Source organism: Bos indicus, chromosome 9 (genome assembly GCF_029378745.1).
Source record: "Bos indicus isolate NIAB-ARS_2022 breed Sahiwal x Tharparkar chromosome 9, NIAB-ARS_B.indTharparkar_mat_pri_1.0, whole genome shotgun sequence".
NCBI lineage: Eukaryota > Metazoa > Chordata > Mammalia > Artiodactyla > Bovidae > Bos > Bos indicus.
The window spans coordinates 40,936,169-40,956,173 of NC_091768.1; the positions used below are offsets into that span (position 1 = coordinate 40,936,169).

General features: G+C 41.9%; 2 protein-coding genes across 13 annotated transcripts in view; both read left to right on the top strand.

The window, feature by feature from the left end:
* Positions 1-4,510, top strand: part of AK9 (adenylate kinase 9) — a 116,920-nt gene extending 112,410 nt beyond the window's left edge. For all 6 annotated transcript variants that reach the window (XM_070795983.1, XM_070795982.1, XM_019967226.2 and 3 more), the window contains 3 exons: positions 1,643-1,745; positions 3,270-3,384; positions 3,796-4,510. In XM_070795983.1, the coding sequence (XP_070652084.1) occupies positions 1,643-1,745; positions 3,270-3,384; positions 3,796-3,998 (421 nt within the window). In that variant the 3' untranslated portion in view covers positions 3,999-4,510. The remainder of the gene's footprint in view (positions 1-1,642; positions 1,746-3,269; positions 3,385-3,795) is intronic.
* A 4,264-nt stretch (positions 4,511-8,774) lies between these two features.
* ZBTB24 (zinc finger and BTB domain containing 24) lies at positions 8,775-19,887 on the top strand. 7 transcript variants are annotated; one of them, XM_019967231.2, is made up of 8 exons: positions 8,782-8,928; positions 9,382-9,442; positions 9,604-10,590; positions 13,020-13,187; positions 13,677-13,760; positions 14,433-14,516; positions 15,118-15,199; positions 16,731-19,887. In XM_019967231.2, exons 3-8 carry the CDS (start codon positions 9,633-9,635, stop codon positions 17,449-17,451), a joined length of 2,097 nt encoding a protein of 698 aa, XP_019822790.2. In that variant the 5' UTR covers positions 8,782-8,928; positions 9,382-9,442; positions 9,604-9,632; the 3' UTR covers positions 17,452-19,887. The 7 variants fall into 7 exon arrangements, 4 of the variants coding, with proteins under 4 accessions (XP_019822791.2, XP_019822790.2, XP_019822792.2 ...); XM_019967233.2 differs by having other exon boundaries at positions 8,809-9,035; XM_019967232.2 differs by lacking the exon at positions 9,382-9,442 and having other exon boundaries at positions 8,775-8,928.
* Positions 19,888-20,005: the final 118 nt, after the last annotated feature.

The following is a 20,005-nucleotide window of genomic DNA, read 5'->3' on the forward strand; positions in this document are numbered from 1 at the left end:
ATACATACACACAGCTGAAAGGGGCAGCCTTTACCTACTGCCACACATTTCTGTCTTTCACAAGAAGTTGGAAACCAAATTTCTTCTTATGTTTATCTGATTTTTAAACTTTTGTGACTGATTCAGTTTTTTTTTTTTGGGGGGGGGGGCTTCCCCATGGCTCAGATGGTAAAGCATCAGCCTGCAATGTGGGAGACCCGGGTTCCATCCCTGGGTCAGGAAGATCCCCTGGAGAAGGAAATGGCAAACCCACTCCAGTATTCTTGCCTGGAAAATTCCACAGATGGAGGAGCCTGGTAGGTTACAGTCCATGGGTTTGCAAAGAGTCAGACACCACTGAGCAACTTCACTTGCACTTCAGTTTTTTCAAAAATGACAATGTGGATCAAATCATAAAGGAAACGAGGAAAGTGAAGTCGCTCAGTCATGTCCAACTCTTTGCGAATCCATGGACTGTAACCTACCAGGCTCCTTCGTCCATGGGGTTTTCCAGGCAAGAATACTGGAGTTGGTTGCCATTTCCTTCTCCAGGAGATCTTAAGGACCCAGGGATTGAACCCAGGTCTCCTGCATTGTAGGCAGATGCTTTACCGTCTGAGCCACAGGGAAGTCCATCAAATCATACATGCAGCTAGAATTTGTGCAGTGGTTTGTGACCTCTCATGAAGCTGTTTGAGGAAATTTAATAGTAAAAAGAGAAGAGACATTAGTTGCCGAAAGGAATATAGGATTGAAGGAATAAGGTGGTTTTTCTCTTTTATCTTCTTTTTTCCAATGGGAAAGAGATAAACATGTTTAAATGCAGGTACATGGGAAGGATCTAATAAAGGAAATGTCATGAAGGCGGAAGAGAGTTATCTCTCTATTGCTACTTAAGATTTCTGGAGACAGGGTGGAGTAGGCATCCAAAGAATGTGTGGAGATTGATCTTAGGTGGGAGGTAAGCTCTGCCATGGAGAAAGCAACCTGTGTGTGATTCTGCTTATGGTGAGCAGCCGAGGACTTTCTATTCTGAAGACTTCTCTTTTTATAGCCTGGCACCTTGTGTTGGGGGGGCGTCCCTGAGAGGGTTACTAGTGTGAGAGAATTGTAGTACAAGATAAAAACAATGCCAGCATAGGAGTTGCTTCCCTTGTGGCTCAGCTGGTAAAGAATCCGCCTGCAATGCGTGAGACCTGGGCTCGATCCCTAAGTTGGGAAGATCCCCTGGACAAGGGAAAGGTTACCCACTCCAGTATTCTGGCCTGGAGAATTCCATGGACTGTAAAGTCCATGGGGTTGCAGAGTCAGACATGACTGAGCGACTTTCACTTTCACTTTTCACGAAGAAGTTACATGCGGAATTGAAGTATCTTGTCAATTCAAAATAAAAGTGTGAGGATAAAAGTATATAAAGAAAGTTTCATATAGGTGCTGTTAAAAGCAAGAACACTGAGAAGCGGTGAGCAGGGCTAGGGCCCCAGGTGAAGTTGGTGGTCATGAATTTCTAGGAGCCTCAGTCTTCCTGCTTCTGTATCATTTTCTCCACTCAAGAAAAATGAGTAATGAACATTATCTTTTAGTTGCCTTGTGTACCTATCTTCCTGTGTAGACACAATGAAGACATTTGTGATCATCCATTTAACGGATTTGGTATTCGTAGGTCACCACAGAAATACTGGAATCAGAAGCTTCCTTACAAACTTCCCCCATTGAAGGAACCAATGTCTCTCACCAGCCTGCCTTTGCCTGGATATCTGGAACAGGTTCGCTCACATGGGTTTCTCTGTTTAGATATTAGAAGACGACAGCTATCTCTCCTTCAAAAATCATTTTTATTTTGGTAACAATGAAATTAAAGGCAGAGTGTCCTGAGTTTAAGCTGCAAATCCACTTTTAACCTATTTTGGTTTTGAGTAGTTATGAAAATAAAATGTAAGGAAAGCCCCCCTTTTCATAGCTAATTCCCAAATAACTGCACTAAAGTGAAGAAAGAGTAGGATTGTAGAAAATTATTTACATTTGACATATAGTTTGTTTCTTATTTTGAAATTTCAGTGTCTGTAGAACTTTTCTGTAATGTGAAATATGCAAATTCAGTCTCTGAGAGGTTCCCCCCCACCACCGGCTTGAAAGAGTTAAGATGTCACCACAACTGAACCACCAAATACATATTTTGCCCAAAATCTGGATGAAGCTATCTACTCAAGTCACTCTTATTTCTCTAACACTTTCTAAATACAGTCAGATGTATCAGTCACCAACCACTATTTAAAAGGCCTTTTAAAAAAATTCTATAAAACAGATGCCCAGGGCACAATTTCATATATTTCTTACAAATTCTTAACCAGTTTTTTTTTTTTTTCATCTCCCCTAGATGGTTAGGTTTTGATCAAGTTTAATATCAAAAGGGAAGAGGACACTCACCCAGAGAAGAGTGTCCTCCTCTTTGCCTACTCGGGGCCCCAGAATCTTGACTATAGTGGTAACTGTGGTCTCTGGAGTTCCCGGGTAGGTGGCCCAGGGTCCTGAGTAGAATTTGGCCAATTCTGAGCAACGGAAGCAGAGATGGACCAAGACAACTAGGTGTCTCCTTCTTTCAACTATTTTTAAACAGAAAATGTCAAGCATATAAAAATAGAATTGCATAATGAAACCCATGTATCCATCACCTACCTGGCACTAAACCAATCAATAGTTTTAAATTTTTCCTATTCAAATGTATTTTGTGTTTCTTTTCTGTAGAGCTAAGTGCCCACTCTAGTACTCTTGCCTGGAAAATCCCATGGACAGGGGAGCCTGGTAGGCTGCAGCCCATGGGGTTGCTAAGAGTTGGACACGACTGAGCAACTTCACTTTCACTTTTCACTTTCATGCATTGGAGAAGGAAATGGCAACCCACTCCAGTGTTCTTGCCTGGAGAATCCCAGGGATGGGGGAGCCTGGTAGGCTGCAGTCCATGGGGTTGCTAAGAGTTGGACACGACTGAGCAACTTCACTTTCACTTTTCACTTTCATGCATTGGAGAAGGAAATGGCAACCCACTCCAGTGTTCTTGCCTGGAGAATCCCAGGGATGAGGGAGCCTGGTGGGCTGTAGTCTATGGGGTCGCACAGAGTCGGATACAACTGAAGTGACTTAGCAGCAGCAGCAAGTGCTCATTTAACTATCTTTTTAAGCTCCATCCTCAATCCTGAGGAGGCTATTTGAAGCAAAGAATAGCCTCTATCTATTTGCCACAAGAAAAGAAAACAGACTCAAATTACACATAATTCGTTCCCTACCTGCAGGGTATTGCAACTGCTCTAATTAAAGCCATGAATGCAGCGGGATGCTTAAAGCCCAAATTCCCCTTCTTAAGTGTACGGAGATCTGCGCTACTTTATATAGCACTTCATCTGAAAGGTATGTCTCTTTTTTTGCTAGAAATGACATGCTACTCAGAACTAATTTAGCACTAATTGTGATAAATAGGATTGTCAAACTGGGTTGGTCACTTGTGTGCTGTGCGTGTGTGTGTGTGTGCTGGTAGCAAATATTTTAGCAAAACTGAGTTTCTAGTTTTTAAAGCAGGTACCATGAGTAACATAACCAGCTCTCAATAATCCACACTGTATTATTCACACCATAATAATCCACACCGAAGGTGAATAGTGACAATTATGATCTAAAATAGAATAATCCCCAAATCTTATTTGGGATTTAGATATCTTCTCGGTCAAACTGTGCAGCTCAATCACACACATAGTTCTCCTTCTCTTTAATGATGCACTAACCTAACAGAAAACATTCACAGTCCTGTAAAATTTTCTACAGCCTTTAATCCCAATAGTTCTGAATATACAAGAAAAAAATACAAGAAGAAGATGGAGCAGTTTGTGGAGAGATGTGAACTCATTACATACTTGAGTGCCAAGATGACCAAGAAATACAAGGAACCTCAGTTTAGAGCCATTGACTTTGATCATAAATTACAGACCTTTCTCTCTCTTAGAAATATAGACCCAGTCAATGGTTAGAATGTTTGCCTAAATGCACCCAGAATCTTAAGAGTTATCTGAAAGGGATAAAAGGAAGTAGATTGAAAATCTGGGCCTCTCTGATGTACTTTTCCCTCCTGAGTGATACGCCTTGGCTTCTAGACTTCCAATGAATTCTGAGCTCTGCCAGCCAGGAAGAAGTACTCTTCTGTAAGCCTAAATTCTCATATACTTGTAAAGCTTATTGCTGTTTGCCTGAACTTTGATGCTTCAACAAAAACTATTTCATTTAGAATATTTAGGTAACGTATTTGACTTAATGAATCCTTTGTTCATTTTCCTTTTTAATATTTTTATTAGAGAAGTCTGTCTCTGTTAAAGAAACTTATGCAGTAAATGTTAGAAAGCTTCAAGAAAAGAATTAACATTGCTATAAATAAAATAGAAATATTGGTTGCACTTTTAACTTAGAGAGTTGTTTGTAAACTTTGTGAACCTAAAAATACTTTATCACTTTCCCAACCAAATAAACAGATTTAGAGACAACTAAATGGCTGCTGCTTTTCTTTTTCTCAAGTGTTCAAGGAAACACATTTTATACGTTATTTTGTAGTTAGAAATCACCGGATACTTGAGGATGAATGCTAGAGTCTTTTTATATGACATTGTCAAGACATATATGCTAGAGGAAAATTACTATATTGAATTTGGATGAGATTTTAAAAATAAATTATCATTTTTTTGGCAGGCGTATAACAAATCTAGAATGTGAAATAGCAAGATTGGCTCTTTTAAAAAATTAAAAAATACAACCATTATCTTATTTAACCTTAGGTAAATCTCAGTTTCTATGAGTTTTTGTTGTTTCTTAATCTCTAAAGTGAATGATTTAGCTCTTTTTTTCAGCTTTACTAAGGTGAATTGACAAATGAAATTCTATATGTTTAAACTGTACCACATGATTTTGATATAGTTATATATTATGAAATATTTACCACAATCAGGTTAATTATTAATAACACACCTACCACCTCACATCATTATTTCAGTGTGTTTCTGTGATTGTGTGTATGTGAGTAATAAGAATACTTAATAATCAGTCTGTTAGGAAATTTCAAGTATTATTACTGTATTATTAGCTATATCTACCACGTTAAACATTAGATTCTCAGAATTTACTCATCTTATAACTGAAAGTTTGTACCCTTTGATCAATAGCTCCTTATGTGCCCCTTCCCTAGACTCCTTGAAACCACCATTCTACTCTCTGCTTCTATGAGTCTTTTTTTTTTTAGATTCCACATATAAGTGATACCATACAGTATTTGTCTTTGTCTGGCTTTTTTCATTTAGCATCATACCCTTCAAATTCACTCATCTTGTCTTTGATATCTATAATTTCAACATTAATTAAAAACTAGAAGCCTGTTTTAGATTTATTTTATATATTTCATAATAAAACAATTTTTAAACAAAAGCTAAATGCCTATTGTCAAACTTAGGATAAACCCCAAAAGCCTTTGAACAGTTACTGATACATACCCATAGATGGACTGCAAGTAGATCAAACCAGTCAATTCTAAAGGAAATCAGTCCTGAATATTCATTGGAAGGACTGATGCTGAAGATGAAGCTCCAATACTTTGGCCACGTGATGCAAAGAACTGACTCACTGGAAAAGACCCTGATGCTGGGAGGGATTGGGGGCAGAATGAGAAGGGGACAACAGAGGATGAGATGGCTGGATGGCATCACCAACTCGATGGACATGAGTTTGGGTAAACTCTGGGAGTTGGTGATGGACAGGGAGGCCTGGTGTGCTGCGATTCATGGGGTTGCAAAGAGTCAGACACAACTGAGCGACTGAACTAAACTGATTGCTGGACCATGTACTGTTTTACTGTATTTTTAAAAGCTGTGATGAACTTTTTTTCACCATATTTGGGATTATTAGTCTAAAAAATTTTCTAAGAAACAAAAGTACAGGGTGAAAGGGAATGACTTTAAAAAACTAAAAATATAAAGCTGCCTGCTGCCAAGTCGCTTCAGTCGTGTCCGACTCTGTGCGACCCCATGGACTGCAGCCTACCAGGCTTTTCCATCCATGGGATTCTCCAGGCAAGAACACTGGAGTGGGTGGCCATTTCCTTCTCCAAAGTGATGCTCTTGGAAATACTCCTAGAAACATTGTGAATTGTTATTTGGAAGGCAGCTTAGTAATAGAAATTGTGACCCATAATAATAAATGGGAAGAAAGCAGAACCTTGTTACTTTAACTTGAATTAACAGTGATATTGAACATTATTATATATGTTGGTCACCAGTTGTACTTCTGTGAATTTTTTTTCATGCCTTTTGCACTTTAACTCATTGGCTGTTTTTCAGTTCTTTTATAAAAATTCTTTATGTAAAATACACACCAATGTATCTGCAGTAAATAAGTCCGATTTTTAAGGTATGAAAGCTGTTCATCTATATTGTATGATATTGAATCCTTTTCTAAACTCTGGAAGTTATTCCATCTTCAGGGATTAAATATTCTGTTTTCTTCTACTGTTGGTGTATATGTTTATATTTAATTCTCTAAGCTGCCTAGAATTCATTTCTGGATGTGTTGTGAGCTGTTGTTTTAAATTTTCCAAAACTCATAATAGTAAATATGTTTTTAAAAAATATTTTAAGTTTCATATATTTCATTTTATTCTCAGTGCATTTATTGAAAGTTTTCATAAATTCATTGGTTAAGGAGCAGTTCAAGAATAGGGAAAGAATAAGATATATTTTATATATGTATGCCTCAGTCTCACTGTGGGTGATTTTTTGTTTTATCTTTTTGGTTTGTTTTGCTTTTACAAATGAAAGTCTGAGTAAAGGTTTATCTACAAAGCTGGAGGGCTCTTAACTATGGATGGTTCTGGAATAATTATTAGAAGGGTAACATCTGAATTAAATGGACCTTTCAAAATTGAGATTTAAAAAAAAAAAAAATTGAGATTCTAACCAAGAGTCAGGGACTTCCCTCTGTGTTTCAGTGGCTAAGAATCTGCCTGCCAATGCAGGGGACACAGGTTCAATCACTGGTGTGGGAAGATTCTGGAGCAAAGTGCTGGAGTAAAGCCTGTGTGCCACACTACTGAGCCTGTGCTCTAGAGCCCATGCTCTGCAACAAGATAAGCCAGCAGAACAAAGAGAGAAGAGTAGCCCCCACTCACTGCAACTAGAGAAAGCCCCAGTACAGCAATGAAGACCCAGAACAGCCAAATAAATAAATAAATTTAAAAAAGAAGCTAATGTGAAAAGGCTACATACCATGTGATTCCAGCTACATGTTCTGAAAAAGGCAAAACTCTAGAGATAATAAAAAGATTCCCCGTTGGACTCCACAAACCCTGGGGTTTAGAGGCAATTAAGGACAAAGAGGGAAACTTCAAAGAAGGAGCTAATTTTAATAAAAACTAGTAAAAAAAAAAAAATGTTTAAAGAGCCAGGAGGTAATTACACCTGCTTTCTCAAAATCTCAGACTAGAGATGGCATGCTGGGATCTGGGAGGGTGTGTTGGGTGTCCTCAATTAAAAAGTTAGGTGTTAGTGAAGCATAAATTGAGAGAAAATGCTGAAATAGTTGAGTAGGAGGGGACTGAATCTAAGTGGTGCTTGTAGCCATATCCAGAAGCTGGGCCTTTCTCCTAAGGGTACATGGGAGCCACAGTGGATTCTATGCAAGGGAGTGACTCCAGTCTCTGGATGTGATTTGCATTTGGGAAGATCTCCTGTATTCCTGTGTATTAGCAGGAATAACACTGTAACTAAGGCTACTTAGAAACCTTTAATCGTCTACTGAAAAAAGATGTTGAAAGTCTGAATAATAACAATCATGTAAATGACAGCAGACATGAATTAAACCAATAGGCCCGTCACATATTTAATCTTGTTTACCCCACAGCCACCCAGTGTTGGCACTGGTGTCAGCTTCGACTGCAATGTGGGAGACCTGGGTTCGATCCCTGGGTTGGGAAGATCCCCTGGAGAAGGAAATGGCAACCCACTCTAGTACTCTTGCCTGGAGAATCCCATGGACGGAGGAGCCTGGTGGGCTACAGTCCACGGGGTCGCAAAGAGTCGGACACGACTGAGCGACTTCACTCACTCACTCACTCACTCAAAGAAGGTTGAGAGGATAAGTACAAATAACTTGATCAAGGTCACTCAGCACCTAGATCTGTTTGACTGCAGCGTTCTCTTCATTCCCTTGGACTAAGGTATTGGATGTTGGTGCTGATGATCTCGGTGATAACGGTGAATGTAAAGGCGTTTTCATTCATTCCTCATACATTCGAGACCTGAAAGCCAGCTTCAGCATTCAAAAAGCGGAAAAGACAAAACTGATGAAGGTGTCAGTGAGCAGCTGCTGCTGCTGCCGCCAAGTCGCTGCAGTCGTGTCCGACTCTGTGCGACCCCATAGACCGCAGCCCACCAGGATCCCCCGTCCCTGGGATTCTCCAGGCAAGAACACTGGAGTAGGCTGCCATTTCCTTCTCCAGTGCATGAAAAGTGAAAGTGAACTCGCTCAGTCCAGTCCGACTCAGCGACCCCATGGACTGCAGCCTACCAGGCTAACAGGATATAAAACTCCCCTAACGGCAAGAGTGACGACACCATTACCGCCCGTTGATCGCCACTCACACCAGACACACGCCCTGCCGGGACTGTCCCTGCAGAGCCTCCAGGGATCGCAGGCGCCGCCCCGCCCCACCCCGCCCCCTGACACCTCCTTGGATCACTTGGTCTGGCGCGCGCGCAGCAGGATCCCGCGCAGGAGCTTCCGGGTTGGCTGGGACTACGGCGGCGGCGCAGGGACGCCAGCGGCTGGCCGGGCGGAACTGGGAGCCTGGGCGGGCCCGGCGCTGGCGCGCCCGCCAGGCAGCCAGGGGGCGGGCGGCGATCCGGACCCTTCCGGGCGTCCAGAGAGGTATGTCCGCCACCAGCCCTCTGTCGGTGGGCGCTGCACTCGTGCGCGTATCGACTCCTCTCCAGCCGGCCGCTCCCCGGTCGGTCCCCAGGGGTCCAGGCTTGGAGGTAGGGGGCCTCCCTTACGGCCGGCTCCCCGCTGGGTGGGCTCCGGGGAATCGCCAGCCCGGCCCCTTGCGCCGCGCGCGGTCGGGCGCCAGGCTGGGCGATCTGTGCCGCCTTTCCAAAGCGAGGGCCAATGGGCCTTACGTTATTGTCCATTGCAACCACCTCCAAATTTACATCGTACCTGTACGTTTTCTTCTCCCTTTCCATTTTTGTTTCACAGACAAAATGGCTCCTATTATATGAAATCGAGACACCGTAGTTTTTATTCTCGTGTGTGTGCAACTGTGGAAAGTTAGCGCAGTGAAGGACTTTAGAGATAGTTGATCCCAATTCCTTCATTTTACAGAGCAGAAAACAGACCCCGAGAGGTCACGTGGACGTCGGAAGTGCACCCCAGCTGGATAATGGTACAATAGGAATAAGAACCCCAAACTATAAGTTTTTACATAATCTTTTAAAAATGGTAAAAAAAAAAAAAAAATAACTAACAAAAGTGAATAGTTCCTTTGGGCTGGGGTTAATTTTGCTAGAGAATGTCTCCCTTTTAAACATTACTTTCTTATTTCAGGCTTAATCCTTCTTGAGCTTCTAAAGAAAATGGCAGAAACATCATCAGAGCCTTCTGGGCAGCTGGTTGTACACTCAGACACACACAGTGACACTGTCCTGGCCAGTTTTGAGGATCAGAGGAAGAAAGGCTTTCTCTGTGACATTACTTTAATCGTGGAGAATGTGCATTTCCGGGCCCACAAAGCCTTGCTTGCTGCCAGTAGTGAATACTTCTCAATGATGTTTGCTGAAGAGGGGGAGATCGGCCAGTCCATTTATATGCTAGAAGGCATGGTTGCGGACACATTTGGTATCCTGCTAGAATTTATCTACACTGGTTGTCTCCAGGCCAGTGAGAAAAGTACAGAACAGATCCTGGCTACTGCCCAGTTCTTAAAAGTCTATGACCTGGTAAAGGCTTACACGGACTTTCAAAATAATCATAGTTCCCCAAAGCCACCGACTTTGAACACAGCTGGTGCTCCATTGGTTGTTATTTCTAATAAGAAAAGTGATCATCCAAAGCGAAAACGGGGAAGACCAAGGAAAGTCAACAGTTTACAGGAAGGGAAGTCAGAACTGGCTGCAGAGGAAGAAATACAGCTGAGAGTGAACAATTCTGTCCAAAACAGGCAAAACTTTGTAGTTAAAGAGGGAGACAGTGGTGTACTGAATGAACAGATTACAGCAAAAGAACTGGAAGAATCTGAGCCGACTTGTGAGCCAGCTAGAGGGGAGGAGATGCCAGTTGAGAAAGATGAGAACTGTGATCCCAAGACCCAGGACTCTGGGCAGGACAGCCAGAGTCGGTGCAGCAAGCGGAGGATTCGGAGGTCTGTCAAACTGAAAGACTACAAACTTGTAGGGGATGAAGATGACCAGGGTTCAGCCAAGAGGGTCTGTGGACGGAGAAAGCGCCCCGGTGGGCCTGAGGCCCGTTGTAAAGACTGTGGCAAAGTATTTAAGTACAATCACTTTTTAGCAATCCACCAGAGAAGCCACACAGGTAATTATGCTTTTGCAGCTTATTGGAATGTGTTTTGGAGAAGTAACAGTAATAACAGCTTTCATTTATTGTGCAACATCTATATGATGGGCATTGTAACAAAGTATGTGTTACTGCATTAAATTCTCCAAACTGTCTGGTGAAATACGAAATGTTATCCCGATTGTACAGTTAAAGAGACTAGGTTGTAGAAACCTTAAAGTACTTGCCCAGGGCATCCATGTAGTGACAGAGGTGGGATGTGAACACAAGGAACCTGATTCCAGAACCTCTCTTCTTACCTGAAGTTGTTGCTTCAAGGCTTGAATGTTCAGGAATCGAGCTCTAGCCAAAATTAATCTGCTTTATGATTCTTGAAGCTTCCTCATCTTGACCATAGTTGTATTTTTGCTTGGATATGTCTGGACAGTTCTCTCACTCAGCCATCTGTTTGTAAATGTTTGCTTTTTGATCCTTCTAGCCCAAGGCTGGCCAATAAACCCTTTTGTGAGGATGGAAATGTTCTGTATCTGTGCTGTTCTTTTTGGTGACCTCTAGCCACAGATGTATTTTGAGTGCTTGACATGTGGGACTGTGACTAAGGATCTGAATATTTTCACTAAATAGCCACTGTGTTGGACAGTGCAGCCCTAGGCAGAAATCCCGTCCTCCTTTGAGCTGTCTCTTATGTACCTACCTCAGTCTGCTTTGGATCAGGCAGTAGTTATATACCCTTCTGCCTAGTTGTAAGCGTTAAGTATAGAGTCTGGTACTTAAGACTTCTTGTCATCAAGCGACCTGCTGCCTTAAGACCCAGCAGCATCCAGCACTGTGGTTCTCAACCTGGCCCCACAGATGCCCAGAGGCGGGGGGGACAGGAGACCAAAGGTCAGGGCCACAGGCCACACCCAACCCCTGCCTTCCTCCTAGGGAAAGACAGGCGAGGGGCCCTGCGGACGGACCGACAGTCTCCCAGGGAGCTTCTTACACTACCAGGGCCTGGGTCCCAGCCCCAGAGCTTCTGGTTTTATTGAGCGGTGGTGTTTTTAAAAGCTCCCCGGAGATTTTAAGCACAGAGAGCCTGAGAACCCTGAAGTTGGTTCTTTGAACAAAATAGACACTTAAGACATATTTGCTTGTTTGTGACAGAGGCTAAAGAGTTAAATAGTTCTATAAGATTTTACGGAAAACAATGTGTAGGCTCTTCCCTTTCCCTCAAGGTGTCCTGGAGTTGTACATTGAATCACTTTAGTGCGGGGCTCTTCTTCCATTTGAGTGGATACCAGTAGATCCATACAGTATGGAAACTTATCTTTTAGTTCCAGAAACATTTCCTGAATGATTTCATAGTAATCCCTGCTTTCTCTTTCTGGAACTCCTCCTATTTGGATGTTGAATCCCCTGGACTCATCCTCTAACTTTATCTTTTCTCTCCTATTTTCCATTACTTTTTGCTCTACTTTCTGGGACATTTCTACTTTATCTTTCAACTTTTATTTTTCTACTTTTTTTTTTTTTTTACTTCTGGGAACTCTTTTTGAAATTCTTTTTTTGTTTAAGTAGAATCTTTTTCTTTCACAGTATAACGTCTTGCTTTTATGAGCCTCTTAATAACTTTTACTTATTTGTTATTTTTTAATGTTTTCTTCACTCTGGGAAGTGTCTGTTTTCTGCAGGTTGCTTTTTCTCTTCTCTGTTTTGTTATCTATTTCTACTGTGTCTGGTGGGTTTTTTTTTAACTCATATTTAATTATATGCAAGAATGGTTTGCTCATAGCTACTTGCAGCTCTGCAGGTGTGGAGAGGGCCTGTAGACATCCTGGCTGATACGTGGCATCAGGTCCTCAGTTCTTTTACTGCGGGCCTTTTGTATTCCAGGAAAAGATGCTCCAGCGCCCACCTGGAGCCGTAGGCCTGGCTGCCAGTGTCCGGTGCAGGAGGAGGCAGACGTTTTCCGGGTAGTCTCATCATCCCAGGTGTAAACTCTGACTTGCTGTCCCCATGGTAGTCCTATTCCACTGCGCCGGGTGACCTCTAACCCAGAGACCCCTAGTCTGGAGATCCTTTATCTGATTTAGCCGCTTCAAGAACAGTCTCCATCTTCCACTGGGGAGAAGGCCAGTCTCCTGGTTGCATGGAGACTGGATCTGTGTGTGGGGGTGGGGGTTGGGGGGGGCCAAACTACTTTTGAAACAGACTGTCATTTATTTCTTCCTCACCCCCATTTTCAGAGATAACAGATGCCAACAGTTCCTGACCTCGTGAAGGCTCTGTCTTCAGTTAGGTTGTGTATCAGTGCTCCTCGCCGCTGGCATCACACTTGTCTGCTCCCACTTGTAAAATGTTATTGCTGATGTTGTCTCTCCTGCTAATTGTGATTTTCATTTGGGAGGGAACAAAGAGATGTGCAGATTCTTGCTCACACCATGTTCCTGGGGCTCTTCTTCCAGGGGAGCGACCTTTCAAATGTAATGAGTGTGGAAAAGGCTTTGCCCAGAAGCACTCCCTGCAGGTCCACACCCGGATGCACACAGGCGAGCGGCCGTACACCTGCACGGTGTGCAGCAAGGCTCTCACCACCAAGCACTCGCTGCTGGAGCACATGAGCCTGCACTCAGGTACGGCCCGCACTCGGGAGCCTGGTGCCGCCGGGTGCTCGCTCCCGGGGTGGGCATTACTGTGCTCATTTAAATGGGCTTTTCTCAGTCTCAGGTCATTCCCCATGTGGTTTCATTTAAAGACAGAATTGTGTATCTCTCAGAGTGTAGTTAACAGTTCTGCCCAGCCTTGAGCCTTAAACTAGCATTTTTAAACTGGCTACTGAAAGTTGAATGTATAATCAGGATGTGTTTAAGCACCAGGCTTCAGAATTATTTTACTCTGGACAATGTTGGGGGGAACTTGAATTCTTTAGCGCTGCCCTAGTCTCCACCACTCCCTATTGCCCTACGTGCCTTTGCACATTGATGACTCTGAAGACGTTTGGGTTTGTAGACAAGTCACTTGTGTTATTTGTAGACCTGGGCCCACTGTGATACTTAATTGCTTCATTAGTGAGCATTCTAGTTCGTTACAGTTTTTTTGCTGTTTTGTTTTTTATTTGGCAGGACAGAAGTCTTTTACCTGTGATCAGTGTGGAAAATATTTCAGCCAGAAAAGACAACTAAAGAGCCATTACCGAGTTCATACAGGTACAATAAAGTGAGAGAAAATTTGGATTGGTGGGGGAGAAATGCAAATACAAATTGTTTCTGAATCAGTAGGTTCATGTTGTAAAAGATAAGTGAGTTTTTAGGGAAGCAGTCTAAATTAGATGTCCTTGGGTTACTCTTACCACCTTGCAATTTATATTGAATTTTTATATGACAGTTTCTGTGCCACACACAGAAACCCTATAGAATTGGTGCCATTCAGGGTGCCACTTGGCTAAGAGGACACCAGTCGATTGGTTGTTAGTTGTGTCTGGACAGAGGTGTCACCACCCCGTAGCTGTCAGTCCAGGCTTTCTCCAGCCTGGCCCCACCCATTGTCCTTTTTTTTCCTTCCTGCCAGCTGATGAAAGATGAAGAGGAGATTGGGAGCATCATTTGAGATCAGTTGGCCATAGTTGCACCAGTGCTTTGAGGGGAAAAGGAGATTTACACTTAGGGAGATGGGAAGGGTCCCACCTTTTATTTGGGAAGCAGTGAGTTGAGATGCATAGGAAAATATTAACTGTTACCAAAATTAATTTAAAAATTGTTGTTGTATTAAAGTACCATATTTAAAGTGATTATTTTTCAGGGAAGTGCTTTAACACAAATCACTGAAGAAATGCAGGGACAGCATATATGCACTGACACTTTTTTTATTGTTGCGACAAGGCCACTCATTACCGGAATGCAACGACTGCCACCGCAAATTCATGGATGTGTCTCAGCTAAAGAAACATCTGCGAACACACACGGGTAAAAGTCCATCTCACCCTTTCTTTCCAGTGTATTTCGTGTTTTCAGGAGAGCAAGAAATGAAATATTCAGAATCGCTTCCTCAGGCTGTGCGTATTGTGGATTGTGTGGGAACTTTATAAGTAGACTACTTTGAAAGCCCACTATCCTGTGTCGCACTATTCTGTGGGGAAATCACATCTTTGTAGGTTAGCAAGATGAGACGTACTTACTGAGCACTATTCATAAATGAAACCTCACTTCATGCCACAGAAAATTGGGTTGGCCAAAAAAGTCCATTTGGGTTTTTCCGTAAGTTACTCATGGGTGGACTATACAGGAGCAAATGTTTCCTCCACAGAATTGCTCTCCTCCTTGCTTCGGTGTTTACATGTTTGAGGGAAAGAACCACACCTCACTCTTTCTCTGTGTCCTCCTGACACTTAGGACACAGTGCTCAGGTACATAGTAGGTGCTTACTAAGTGCTGCATTTAGTCACTCACGCTTATTGAGGGTTCAAGTGGTATTGCCTTTGTTCTTTTTTATATTGTGAAACTGTGGGAGTGGTTTTCGCTTTTTGTTTTATCTAGGATAAAACAAACGTTTTCCCGTTTTTTTTAGGTGAGAAGCCATTTACGTGTGAAATCTGTGGCAAATCTTTCACAGCAAAGAGTTCTCTTCAGACCCACATCAGGATCCATCGGTAAAGTTTCCCTCATACTTTTCTCCCGTGGAGTTCTCGTCCAGCCCTGGCGTTCAGCAGGGTGACATCCATTACCTACTTGGTGTGTGTGTTAGTCACTCAGTCATGTCTGACTCTTTGTGACCTCCCGTGGACTATAGATCACCAGGCTCCTCTGTCCATGGGATTCTCCAGGCAAGAATACTGGAGTGGGTTGCCATTGCCGTCTCCAGGGGATCTTCCTGACCCAAGGATCGAACCTGGGTCTCCTGCATTGCGGGCTGGTTCTTTACCATCTGAGCTATAGGGAAGTCCCAGCCTGTATAGTGCTTTCCCCCAAATTATTACCCTAGGAGAAATTCCTGGGAAGCTTGTTATTTTGCTTTAAGAAATTCCTCATGCAGGCAAAATTAGAAAAACTGATTCTGACCAGCAAAAGTTTGAGTTACTGGTGTCATTTGTTGAATTTTGATTTTGGCCTTGGGGGATGATCCAAAACTTAAATCTTCAATCAAAACTAAATTTAAAAATATATATATTTATTTATTTTTGGCTGTGTTGGATCTTTGTTGCTGTGTGAGGGCTTTTCTCTAGTTTTGGTGAGCAGGAGCTACTCTCTAGCAGCAGGGGTTTGGTTGCTCTGAGGCTTGAGGGATCTTCACGGACCAGGGATCGAACCCATGTCCCCTGCATTGCAAGGTGAATTGTTAACCACTGGACCACCAAAGAAGCCCCTAAAACTAAATTAAATTTAACTTAATATTTTCTGAATAAATTTTTTTGTTGTTGTTCACGCAACTTGTTTCCAGAATTGATTTAGTAGTTCCTCTAACACAAATATTTAGGCACTACTCATATTTTTATGGAGAAGGCAATGGCATCCCACTCCAGTACTCTTGCCTGGAAAATCCCATGGACGGAGGAGCCTGGTAGGCTGAAGTCCATGGGGTCGCTAAGAGTCAGACACGACTGAGCGGCTTCACTTTCACTTTTCACTTTCCTGCATTGGAGAAGGAAATGGCAACCCACTCCAGTGTTCTTGCCTGGAGAATCCCAGGGACGGGGGAGCCTGGTGGGCTGCCGTCTGTGGGGTCACACAGAGTCTGACACGACTGAAGCGACTTAGCAGCAGTAGCAGCATATTTTTAATATTGAAATCAATCATATATGTACTCGTTTGGCATCTAGAATCTAAAAATTGGCTGTGAGAACTAAAAACAAAAAAAAGAACTTTTGTGACATATATTAATATTTACCTTCTTATCTGAAGTACACACTGTGACCATAAAATTTTATCACATCTGACTCAGCCCCACAGCCCCATCCTTAGACATCCTTCCCCTCCCCCATTTTTTTTTTTTTCCTTAAGATTAGAAACTGAAGCCCTTGGCAGGTGTGATACTTGTTCCAAGTCCTTAAGTTAGTAAGAGAACCCATGACTTAAGTCTCCAAGTCAGGTTAATTTTCCTCTCCTCTGGACTGCTTCTCCCTAAATAGTCAGGAAGTAGTGAAATCTTTCTGTTTTAAAAATAAAATGTATATTTTCTTGCAGAGGAGAAAAGCCATATTCCTGTGCCGTGTGTGGCAAATCCTTCTCTGACTCGAGTGCCAAGAGGAGACACTGCATTCTACACACAGGCAAAAAGCCTTTCACCTGCCCTGAGTGTAACTTACAGTTTGCTCGCTTAGACAACTTGAAGGCTCACTTGAAAATCCACAGCAAAGAGAAACACGCGTCCGATGCCAGCAGTATTTCTGGCAATAATAATGGCGAAGAGGTCAGGAATATTCTTCAGCTACAGCCCTATCAACTCTCTACCTCCGGAGAGCAGGAAATTCAGCTTCTGGTAACCGATTCCGTACATAACATCAATTTCATGCCAGGTCCTAGCCAAGGAATCAGCATCGTCACTGCAGAGAGTTCCCAGAACATGACAGCAGACCAGACTGCAAACCTCACCCTACTCACGCAGCAGCCAGAGCAACTGCAGAACTTAATTCTTTCAGCTCAACAGGAGCAAACAGAACACATCCAGAGCCTCAATATGATTGAAAGCCAGATGGAGCCCTCACAGACTGAGCCGGTGCACGTCATCACACTCTCCAAGGAGACTTTGGAACATCTGCACGCCCATCAGGAGCAAACAGGGGAGCTTCATTTAGCGAGCGCTTCAGATCCGGCTCAGCACCTGCAGCTGACGCAGGAGCCAGCTCCGCCGCCAGCCACCCACCACGTGCCCCAGCCCACGTCGCTGAGCCAGGAGCAGAGCTGACCTGTTCACAGGCTTGGCTGCTCTGTCGGTCTCTTCTCCGTCAGCCCGCTGTGACCGGACTGTGTGCTTGAAGTTAGGCTTTCTGCAACACTCACTTATGGATTCTTACAGAGAAGTGGTAGCTTGCTAAGCTAGCCAATAGCTTAATGCTTTCCATCTGAGGAGCAGGATGTGTGTATCATGTTTTATATCTAATGTTGATTTGGACTTAACATTTCGATATTGATGAGTGGTTTTCATTTACTACATCTCTTAAAGACTTGGGTAACTTTTCTTTGAGGGCATTGTGTTAGACTTTTTCTAAGTGAGTATTAAATATTCACAGCTATAGATACGGTCTTGCTGATCTTTCTAGTTATATTTTTGATTTTTTAGAACAAATGAAGTCATATGTTGAATTGGGTAAAATGGTTGGTTCCCCTTCCGTATTTGTCTTAGGCAACACAGTTGCTACTACAAGTTGGGGCTGAATGTAACAGATTATGACTTTGGGGACTCTGTCCTTTAATAACTTCCAATCCCTTAAGATAGAGTAACTTCTCAAAATTTAATCTTTGCGTGTACAGTGGGCTCATCACATCATGTTTAAGATATATTCAAAGACATAGAAACTAAGTGTCTGTTTTAACTTGAAATTTACAAGAGAGGAAAGCCAGAAAGATAGGACCATTTTTTAAATTCTGAATTGAGCTTTTCTGAAAAGCATAGATTGACATGGTTTTTAAAAGCAGGTTGTTGGAAATTTTAAAGTGTAATTAAGGTATGAAATTGGACAAGATGTTCACCCCAAATTCTGAACTTTCTGTCAGCGTTGATATTAATCTCCATGATGAAGGTAAATTCTTTATTAATTATCCTGGAGTGCAAAATTCAGTGTAATTTGTGTTAAATATACTGGATTCTAATTGATCTCTAAAAATGTTGATCTGTGTATTGTGTCTGGTAAGTTTTTTGATAGGAACTTACTATAACCTGTTTTTATCACAAAGTAGGTTAAATCTCACTAAATAGACACATAATTTTTAAAAGTAAATTTTCCTAATTTTAAAAATACTTTTGAGCCTCAGCGTCTTAGTAAGCCAGCATTATCTATAATAGTGTGATTTCAAATAATTGTCAGAAGGTTAAATTATGTTTTTGTTAAGTTTTCCAGCCCAGCCTATTTTATTGAATACTTTGACCACTTTCTCTCAAGTAAACTGGTAGAGGGTTATTGAGAAAAGAAGGTGGGCGCTAGTGTATGTAAATTAACAATGTTGATTGAGAGTAGCAGTAATCGCCACTAAAATTAACAGGATCTTCACATCAGTCACTTCTTTGTTTTAGAGATCTTTGATTTCTACCCGAGTCAAATAAGTTTTTGGAGAAAATTTAGAATTGTTCAGGTTGAGAGAGGATGAAAGTCTTTTTCTAACATATCTACCAAACTATAGTTGTTTTATTGTATATAATTCAAAAATTCTTAAATGATTTATCTTATATGTATCAGCCAAAGTATGCTAAATCAGGCCTGACTGGAGACAATTTTTATAAATACAGTTATGTCCTAAATACCATTTCAGATTCTTGACTTAGTCATTTAAACTATTTATCTTAACCTTATTGTTAAAATGTATTGTTTTTACCAGCTTTTCAAAGCCTACTGGCCCACATCTTTTTCTCCTGGAGATATGTAATATTAAAGCAGATAAATGCCTAATTACTCATTGTGGGTAGCTGGATAATTATTAATTAATTATTCAGGAAGTATGATCATGATCATATGACTATTTCCAAGTGAGGTTTAACTAGCTTTATGACAGTCTGCCTCTAAGAGAAACGTAGCGTGAGCCACATGCATGATTTAAAATTTTCTAGTAGCCACATTAAAAACATGAAAGATGAGATTAATTTTAATAAAATCACTTATTTAATCTAACATGTGCCAAGTGTTGCAGCATGTCAATATGAAATATTAAACTATAATCATACTTGACAAATTCTTCAAAATCTGGTGTATTTTCCATGGGGACTGCACACTGAGTTTGGATGCTAATGTTCATGACACACGTTTTTAGGGTTCATACAGTTTACAGTTGAAAACCTAGGTTCACATATCTAGGTTACAGATACAGGTTTTTCCCCAATAACTGAAACAAGTGTGTTTTAAAATTTGTATTAGAATTAATTAAAAATAAAACCTAGTTCCTCAGTCACACTAGCTGCATTGTGAGCGCTTGGTACCCACATGTTAGCTAGTGGCTTCTGGAGCACCTGTTACCCGTCTCTAGCATGAGAGCCGGGCTCAGCAATAAAAATCTCTCCTGGAAGATTCTGGGTTATTTGACCAGCTGTCAAAGGGAAGTGAGAAAAGGAAAGCTTTATAAATCAAGTCTCTCTTCTGTGTCCCAAATACACATTCTGTCCCTTTGAATTAAATCCTGAATTTTAAGGTTTCATCGGTTTTGGTTTTTGTTTTGGCCAGCCCAGGTGTGGGCACACAGGATCTTAGTTCCCCAATCAGGGACTGAACTCTCCTTCCTTGAAACTCTCGCCCCTTTCAGTGGGAATATGG

Coding starts and splice junctions, on each gene's coding strand:
- ZBTB24 (XM_019967233.2), top strand. CDS start 8,931: ATGTCCGCCACCAGCCCTCTGTCGGTGGGCGCTGCACTCGTGCGCGTA. Junction 13,761..14,432: donor CCATTACCGAGTTCATACAG/GTACAATAAAGT, acceptor TGTTGCGACAAG/GCCACTCATTACCGGAATGC. Junction 14,517..15,117: donor ACATCTGCGAACACACACGG/GTAAAAGTCCAT, acceptor CGTTTTTTTTAG/GTGAGAAGCCATTTACGTGT.